This window comes from Mesitornis unicolor, unplaced genomic scaffold (assembly GCF_000695765.1).
Source record: "Mesitornis unicolor isolate BGI_N332 unplaced genomic scaffold, ASM69576v1 scaffold26486, whole genome shotgun sequence".
NCBI lineage: Eukaryota > Metazoa > Chordata > Aves > Mesitornithiformes > Mesitornithidae > Mesitornis > Mesitornis unicolor.
In genome coordinates this window covers 1,387-10,374 of record NW_010190704.1, presented here as the reverse complement: position 1 = coordinate 10,374, position 8,988 = coordinate 1,387, and the positions used below count along the sequence as shown (strand labels likewise).

Sequence of the window (8,988 nt, the reverse complement as noted above, 5' to 3'; positions counted from 1 at the left end):
CCTGCCCCCTGCTGAAGTCTGCCCACACCTGCCCATTGCTGGCTGAGGCAACCCCAGCAGGTTTTGCTGTAGTCACCTCTCGGCTTTGATTTGGTCGCAGTTTTCACTCAGCTCTGGCTGTGTCAGACAAGAAGGTTCTGATCAGTGGAGGCTGCAATGCCAAGGGAGCCCTGCAGGATGCCTTTGTCTTCCACCTAGGTGAGTGTCACCTCTCCCTCCTGGTTTCCATAGCTGGAGGTGGCTGTTGGGCTGCAGTGGTGTTTTTGAACACCTGGTCTGGTCCATTTGTTTCATCCTTTGCACTAGGAACGGGTTTGTCAGTATTGATAACTGCTTTCTACTTCAGATACTCTTTCCTGGAGCACAGTGATCCACCACGACCTCTGTTCTGTGCCCCGTGCTGGCCACACATTGCTTGACCTGACTCCTGCCCACCTGACAGATGTTGACAAGGAGAACGAAGAAGAGCACAACCTGCACACAGTGTTGCTCTTCGGGGGCTCCAACTGTGCCGGGACCTTTTACAACAGCACAGTCAAGATCCAGCTGGACCTAGGCTAAAGTACAATACTCAGGGTGAGCCTGGAACAGCAAGGGCTCCCCACCAGCCTGAATACAGACATGGAAGGCAATAAATGAATCCAAGCAATGTAGCAGACCAAGTATGTGTATGTAGGTGACTGGTACTGTTGCACACAAGATCATGGGTTTGTAAAGCCTCTCTGAAAGCTGTGGGTATTGTCCTCTTAGGACAGCTTATATACAGCATCAGACTGGCAAAAATTCCCTCCCATATTCCTGGCTTGGTTCCTGGGCTTGGGTGCCAAAACGTTCAGTGGGATCTGAGCTGAGGCTGCACAGGAACACAGTCACAGGCTTCTGGGTTTCCCTTCCTGCCCTGCATGTTTCTGAGCTGGAGTTCCCGAGGTACCTTCAGCTCGGTAGGTGACTCAGGTTGGGTTTCATTTGGGATGGATGGGATGGGATTTACTCCTGCTGTTTGGGAGGCCCTCACAGTGAAAGCACAGGTGATTCTGGTTTGGAGGGAATTTGGGGTGGGATTTCCTTGGGAAATAATCTGCAGCTGAGGACTAGGAAAACACCTACAGCAGTGTCTGAGGATGGGAGAAGGAAGAGAATGCCATCATTTTCAGCATATGGGATTGAACTTGTTGTGTCTTGCTGACTATGGCACAACTACCTGGCTTTGCTCTAGACAGACCTTTATTATCAAGAGTGCCGCTAGACATAAGGAGGAGGTACAAATCAGCTGTCCAGGTAATAATTCTCTTGGCATTGCAAGGCATGGCAGAGTTGCTGACTGTTGGCTCTTGTAAGACATGTGGGACCCAACGAGAGTTGGGATTAAGCTGCCTTCTGTCAGACTAGCTCTTACTGTTTATACCCATGGCACTGATGATTATGCCACAGCTCTGAGGCAGCTGCAAGGACAAGCAGGCCTGCTAGGTCAGCAGCACACTGCATACACTGGTTCCCTGTTGCTCTTTCTGTAGGTAGTAGGAAGCAGCAGCTCCTCTAGGGAGTCCAGAATTGGCTCAATGTCTCACAGTTCTTTGTGGTCACATTCCCCAACCCAAAGCCATACAAAGGAGACTTCTGATAGTTATGGATGCTTCTGCTTTAATGTGCTTCATGGAAAACACCAGATAGAAATTATTATAGTCAGAAGTAGCTGCAAACTTTCCAGCACAGGCATAGCTCCTCTAAGGCATCCAGGCTACTTCCAGATCCTCTGTCCTTCTTCCCAACCAGACAATAGCACGAGGGCTTCCTGCTGGCACTGAAGTCCTACTCAAACTGTAGCTGTTGTCCTCTTTGACACTCCAGCTTACTTGATTTAATGAGCAGAAGGGCTTCATGCTCGCAGCTCTGCAGGAGTATCTGGCTGCCTGGATGGGTGGCTGACTTTGAATGCCTCCAACTCTAAGAGAGCTTTGTTTATTCTGGTTATTGTGGGATATGGGTCCATGTCCACTTTGTATCTGCAAAAGGAAAAGAATTTGTGAGGTGCTCTTGAGTCAGACAGCCAGTGCAGCAGCGAGCAGAAGGGTAGAGCAGTGTGCTGTGCCTGCTCAGAATGGGAGAATCAAACGGGCTGGGGTACTTTGGCATTAAGAAAAAAAGTTCATCCTTGTAGGTTTAAAAACAAATGCTAGAAGAAAGGTTAGTTAGTTCTTCAGTCTTCACTAGGCTTTTACATAGTGTGCAGCATAGGGTAAGAAGGCATTATGCTTTTCCTGGGAATAGCACAGCCACTACTTGCATAGGTTTAAGGCTTTCACCAAATACAATCAGATTAATCTTTCCCCTGTGTGTAGTGTAAATACAGGGCAAATAGACAGAAAGGATGTGGACTGCAATCAAGGTTGTGTGAGGGCAACCTTAGCTTTTCTAAGGACATAGATCAGGTCTCCTGCAGGGGTCTCTGAGAAGAGAGTCCAGCTCTTTATTTCCAAGAGCTTCCAAAAGAGACAGTATTTATGACACAGGAAAATTCATGCAGAGAAGAATCCATTACTGGATAAGGCAGGCAGGTGGGATGCTTTCCTAGTAGGCACAAGAAGCAGCAGAAGGCAAGCTCTGACACCCCAGCATGAGGAAAAAGTGCCCTTGAAGAGCACCTTAAGCTTAGCCTTAATTACCTTTCAGCATTGTAAACTTGAGGCACCAAGCACAGGTCAGCCATGGAAACCTGAAAATGTAGCAGAGAAAAAAGGTCAGAGTAACTCAGAGCCTGTCCCATTACGCCTCACTGTACGGAGGAGTTGTCACAACAATCCCATTTGTTAATCCAGCATAAATAATAAGAACAATACAAGGAAAGGAGCTTCATAGGAGTCAGTGGTAGAAGAAGCCAGCAGTATTTAGGGAACTTCATATTTACCAGCTGATCATCGTGACCTCAAGGACAGAGTGCTTCTGTGGCAGCTGCCTCTGAGCAAACGAGTCTGCTGGCAAGCTGCAGAGGGAGGCCATGGAGGGAGGGACACTTTGCATGGCTGGGAAAAGGTGAGTAAATTCTGCTTGTTTGCATTGCTGGAGTATCAAGCAGCTCCTGCCAATGTCAAGACTCAATGTGTGACAGAGCCTTTGCACACAGGCTCAGGGACTTGCAGTCTGGAAGGAAGACTGAAGGACAATACAGGTAGCTGCTATCTGCACAGGGGCAGCTGCTCCCATCCCATTCCCCACATCAACACCGCTCTGGGTGCCTTTCAGAGCACACACTATTCTCCAGCATAAGATCTCGTAAGTAGTCTTAGCCCACCAAGGGCTCCAGTTCTTTGAGGCTCCTAGTAGACCATCCTCTGCATCACAGGTTATTGCAGGAGCCTTCTTTTTTACCTGGCTTTTTAAGGAAAGATCCAATTGCCTGCCAAACAGGACTACTAAATGGTAGAGGTCTGAGTGGCCTCTAGCTTGGTAAGGATCAGAACAGCTTGTGTATGTGAGCTCTCTGAAATCTGTCCATGTTAAAATTGGATGAACAGAGCAGAAAAATACAATACAACTTGGTTAAAGGTACCACAGGGCAGAGCTAAGAACTGAACCTGTGTTTCTTGAGCCAAGCTCTGCCCCTATGACAGTACACTTCAAACTCCAAATCTCTTAAAGATGAAATATATACGATCTCTTTCCATATCCTCTAGTAGCAGCCAGATCCTAGATACAGCTGCAGAATCTGGCCATCAGCAGGCTATTGGCAGGGACAAGTAAACATCTCTGTAATTATTTCCAAGTCAGTAATGGCCTAAGCAGGATCTATGCAGCTGTTTTTCTTATGGTGAAGGCACCGCATTTAACTCCAGGCACAGGACGGGATTATATTGTGTCTCCACAACTGATTTCCTTTCTTATTTTATGGAATATACTGGGGGTTTCAGTTCTCCGATGGGACACAACGCACTCAGATACTTACTTCATCCCCCATACAGTAGCGCCCAGCAGTGTGCTTCAGAATCTGTTCCAGTGCTGCAAAGAGAGGTGGTACACCGGAGTGAGGCATTGGAAATGCATTTGAAAGAGACACCAAAGACCTTTTAGACTGGGAATTATGAACAAAGGCATTTTGACCCTGAGCTGAGTATGAAAAAGCAATTTGGGACAGAACCTAGGAGGAACAGAAATCTTAAAACAGCATAATTAGAGGAGTCTTTAGGGTCCTTTTGGGACACGCGGTGATTTCAGCTGCTTCAGGCAATGCACCTGAAACATTAAGAGGACAACGTAGAGATATGCGGAGTCAGGATGGAAAAAATGTAGGAGTTCAGTCAGTTTGTGCCTGTCCAGAAGTGAAGATGAGCCTGCCATTCCAGCACATGGGGGGAAAGGGTTTTGATGAAACAAAAAGCACCATATTTCTCCCAAGGAGGTAAAGAAATACTTTACTTGCTAGATTCTGTGGGAGTTTGCCATCAGCTGTATTTTGTCTGATGATAAAAGCCTACCAATATAGACTGATAGAACTTGAAAGCAAAAGGCACTAGTGTGGGAGCAGCTGGGTGAAAAGAAGAAGTGCTGCCAGCCCTCATGCATGAGGGTGAATCAACTGCTGCTGTGTACAGGATGGCTTCAGGCTTTCCCTCTCCCATGCGCAGCAGTGGAATTGCACTGTGTACAGTATCTTTCCTCTGAGACCCTGAAGTGCTACCAGCAGGGCAGGACCCCAACACACCAGCCTAGGGAGATCTCTTGTTCTGCTTGAGGAGGAAAGTAGGACCCCAGTGGTGCAGTTTTTGAAGAGTCAGTAGAAGTGCTGATCATTTTAGATGTGGGACATACCTTGGAAGCCAAACCCGATGCAGTTCTGGGCCCATTCCATATTTTTCTCCCCCATCTGTTTCAGGATACCCTGGTTCTGTGAAGGCAAGTGATCTCCAGGTTAGATTGACCACTGCTGGCTGGATCTTACCCACTACCTCATCCAGGGGAGATGAAGAGGTATCAAGCCTGAACTCCCAGCCTGAGTTCAGCCCTGACCTCACCCTCACTGAACCATGCACCTTGCTGTATCTCTCTCCTGGGACTGTACTTTAACAGCTGCCAGGGTATCTCTTTGCCTCTGCCCTTTGGATTACTCAGCTGTTGTCTTCCTAAAACATACCAGACCCTGCAGTGAAACTGCATGGGCTCAGCTGTTTGTGGAATGAACCCTGGGGTGCTACAGGGTTTTCTTTGTAGGAAACACTGTATTGTTGCCGTTGGCAGATCAGGAAGAGGCAAACCAGAGATTATGTTTGCTAACACACACAGTCTTAAGGTCTGCCACTCTGTTGGCTGGCATCAATTTAAAGAGACTTTAAACTCTTCAGAGATACAGACTCCTGGAAACCCGTCCTGGTTTTCTCATTTGCATGGATACAACAAGGCAGTACCTGGAGTGGCTGAATGCCAGTAACGATGTGATCTGTGATCATTCTGACTTGGGCTCTTTTCTTTGGATCTTGGGGCAGGAGCCTGGGTGTAGGATGAGTGTCTTCTAGGTAATTAATTATAGCTAGCTGTAATGAACAAAGAGATAAGGGGAGGTTAATGGAAAGCCGAGGAAAAGTTCACATCATGAATACATGGGAAAGGGGAGCTTATCCAAAAGAATACAACAGCTTTTGAATGAAGTTTTTTACCAATCCAAGCCACAGAATATCCCCTTCAATGTCTGCTTGAGACCCTGTTGTCATATAGCCCAGCTGTAATTTCAGGCAAACCCCGGTACAGCCACCTAAGCCAGACTACAGACTGCTCAGTGAACAGGTGGAGTTACGAACCAAAGCTGAACTGAGCTTAAATCCTATGTGCTATGTGCTATTTCTGGCCCCAAGTGGGATTGTTTATCACAAATGCCATCTCTTTTCCATCGCACAGATGAGAGCTCTGGGGGACATGAGGCAAAACCATCCCCTCCAGACTGGCAGCAGGCTGGAATGAATGGTTAACAAGGATGTGGCTGGTAACTCACCGACTGAGAAAGGGTGATGCCATCAATTTTCAAGGCTGGGACTTGCTGCATTGGATTCACTGCCTTGAATTCAGCAGAAAACTGTGAAAACAAACCTGAGATTACTCTATTGCAAAAAGAAATTCTTCATTTTCTTCCTCTAGAACCCAGTTACCAATTACTATTTTTTTAACCTGGCTTTTCCCTCTACCTCACTGCTAACATTTGCAGTAAGTTATGCTGTATTAGCCTACAGCAAGGGCGCTCACCTGATCTGCCTTACTTCTTGATAAACCATCAGTACAAAGCCTGGGATGGGTAATACTGCAGCAGTGTCACCATTAGTGTTCTAGTTCTCCAACTCCATCTTAGCCCATGCTGGCACTATAAGCTGATGGTACTACTAGATGCACAAGTCCCAGCTAAAGCCCCCTTGCATAAGTTCTCGGTGAAAATCTCTTCTGGTAACCCACCCCTTCCTTTGGTAGGCCCTTTGCAGCCCCTTGCTGTATCATTTAGCATCTTTTGGACACCCTACCACCACCACACACACTTTCTGATGTGAACTGAGTGAGGTTGAGTCTGTGTTTAAACTGCAGTGCAGCTTCTCTGAAGTCTGTGTGGCAAATATGTTCAGTTATATAATTCTAAGCAGGAGCAAAAGATCTTCAGCCTTATGAAGTTCAGTCACAGATGTTTGAGAGGAGAAGACCTTTAGTTTCCTGCAGTCATTTCCCTCCGTCCTGCATGCCAGGGGATACTGGTTTAAAACAACTATTAATTACAGAGAAGCAATAAGGAATTCAGTGGCTTTGCCTGTGAACTTTCTAGTGCTGATCCCAATTCTCCTAAGGATCCCCAAGGTCAATGGCCCAGTACCACTGGAGAAAGCAATGGTAGCTGTATCTTACCTGCTGTCCTCCATCCTTCACGAGGTTCACAGGCACCACGTCATAGGCAATCCCTTTCAGAGCCAGTGCTACGGAGAACAAAGTGTACAGCTTCAGCCAGCCACACTGGGACCAGTTTGATTTGGTAATGGGCTCAAGGAAATGTTACCATCTCCATTTAGGGCCCATTCCCAGCCTTGAGATCAGGGCAGACTGGAGTCTGAGGTGGTATTGGGGTGAAAACAAAGTGTAGGGCCCTTCTAGATCATGTAGAAGAAACAGCCACCTGCATCACGTTAGCTTTACAAAAGGAATAATGCCCTCTCACTAGCTGCAGGCTGAGCAAAGCCCCCCTGCCCGTTCCTCTCCCTTCCCCCTGCTCCACGTAGGCTGTGGGATTCCCTTCCCTCCCACCCCAGACAAGTGGGGGAAATGCCTCACTGTTCCAGGATCACGTTTGCTGACCTCTCTCTTAATAAGTGACTGATTAACTGGGTTAGTGAAGGGGAGGTTAGTGCAATAACACCGAGACAATAAAACAGATTATCGCTGGATCTTACCGATTCGCACCCTCCAAGAGCAGGAACTTCGGAAATAGCTGTAAAGTATCGGCTGAGAAGAGAAAGACAGATAAAGTGGTTACATGGTGGGAACACCACAGTACTGTAAGGGGAACAATGCACGAACAGAAGGCATTTCAGGACCTGTAAGACAGGGCAGAGTGAGGTTTGCGGGAAAGAGGGCTTCTTTCTGAAAGTGACTCCTGTTTCGGGCATACAGGTAGTGTCACCGTCATTCATGCTGGCCCTCTTAATATTTAGTTGCACCTGATGTTTCCAGCAATGCATAAGCAACCTTAAAATTATCCCCTACAAAGCTTCCCTCTTTGTCCCTATCAGGTTTTGCTAACTTTTATCCCATCTTGGATTTTTAAAGCAAATTCCCCACTGATTATGCCAAGCAGCTGCACTGGGTATTTGCATGGTATTAAATGGCTTTTCCAGCCATGCAGGGCAAGGCCAAGCCTCTTCCCAAATAAGAAGAGGTACTGCTGTTCTAGGCGAATGCCAAGAGGGCAGACAGCTCATCTCTACCTGAACTCCAGCACCGAGGCAGCTTTCACAGACCCTTCCACCCTGTCCAAGCTCTCACCTTTTCAGATGCCATGGTCAGTGTGTGCAGTCTACTCCGGGAAATAAAAAAAACCCCGTCTTTGCTTTCCTTTTAACTCAGCTGGGATGGGGGAAGGCTTCTCTCCTCTGGCCAATGAGTAAAGGACTATGCCCTCAAACCTGTGCTCAGGGCATGAAAGCCAGCCAGATTCAATACTGAGCAGCTGCAGTCAGCAGTAACTACATCCCCGTGCACTGTGCCCCAGCTCTGATATCAGAACCATAAACCAGCTTTGAGGTGGGAAGCACATTTAGGAACTATCCTTATTCCCCTAGCTTTTTGTTCAGAAAGAAATATGATAACCAGAGAGCCTGCCAGGCTCTCAGCAGTTGCCAATGCAGAAAGATAGCCCTGGGGGATACGAAAAGGAAACCAAAGCCATGAGCAGAATTTCTGTTTCATGAGGGATCGACTGCCAGCTCCCTGAGCAGGTGCTGCCTTCATGAGGATGTCCCTCAGGGTGCTCTGGTGGCCCTCCTTGGTGCTGAGGGTTTTCTGCGTGTCATGCCTGGGAGAGGCTTCTCCTATTTGTGCAAAATATGAAGGTCGCTTTTTTGTGTTACGGTCTTTTCTTTCCACACAGGAAACTGGTACTCAGGCATATCTCTAAATAATCCTGTAATCATGCCTCTCCTTCCTTGCATAGATCCCGTGGCATGCCAGGCATCTGTGTCTCCACCCTCCCAGAATGCATAGAAATTCCACCAGAGACTGACAGCAAGGCAAAAAAAAAGGCAGAGATTTGCTCACTGATACAGAATCTGTCAACAGAAAACCAGAGAGACCCCAAGGATTTCTGTCCTCGTCCTCTTTCTAAACTTGATGCTTCTCTTACAGTTTAGATTGGTTCAAACAACTTTAAATGAGGTATGCATCTGGTTAAATTACTCTAGTCAAAATTTATTGGACAAATGGTTTATGAATGAGGAGGGAAGTGACGGCAGCATTGGCAACACTTTTGTGTACGAA

General features: G+C 47.1%; 2 protein-coding genes across 5 annotated transcripts in view; one reads left to right on the top strand and one right to left on the bottom strand.

The window, feature by feature from the left end:
• Positions 1 to 561, top strand: part of LOC104542251 (RING finger protein B-like) — a gene marked incomplete at its 5' end in the record, with an annotated part of 7,073 nt that extends 6,512 nt beyond the window's left edge. Inside the window, 2 exons of the mRNA XM_010186494.1 lie at positions 101 to 198; positions 443 to 561. Of these exons, the coding sequence (XP_010184796.1) occupies positions 101 to 198; positions 443 to 561 (217 nt within the window). The remainder of the gene's footprint in view (positions 1 to 100; positions 199 to 442) is intronic.
• A 1,217-nt stretch (positions 562 to 1,778) lies between these two features.
• On the bottom strand, positions 1,779 to 8,713 carry GSTZ1 (glutathione S-transferase zeta 1). Of its 4 annotated transcripts, none has more exons than XM_010186491.1 (9): positions 8,699 to 8,713; positions 7,407 to 7,458; positions 6,868 to 6,935; positions 5,978 to 6,058; positions 5,397 to 5,522; positions 4,804 to 4,879; positions 3,941 to 3,993; positions 2,664 to 2,713; positions 1,779 to 2,003 (listed from the first exon to the last, which is right to left on the bottom strand). In XM_010186491.1, the coding sequence occupies exons 1-9, from the start codon at positions 8,711 to 8,713 to the stop codon at positions 1,877 to 1,879; spliced, it is 648 nt and encodes a 215-aa protein (XP_010184793.1). In that variant the 3' UTR covers positions 1,779 to 1,876. The 4 variants fall into 4 exon arrangements, with proteins under 4 accessions (XP_010184793.1, XP_010184792.1, XP_010184794.1 ...); XM_010186490.1 differs by lacking the exon at positions 8,699 to 8,713 and adding an exon at positions 7,999 to 8,024; XM_010186492.1 differs by lacking the exon at positions 8,699 to 8,713 and adding an exon at positions 7,999 to 8,024 and having other exon boundaries at positions 6,868 to 6,891; positions 7,411 to 7,458.
• Between the last annotated feature and the right edge of the window lie 275 nt (positions 8,714 to 8,988).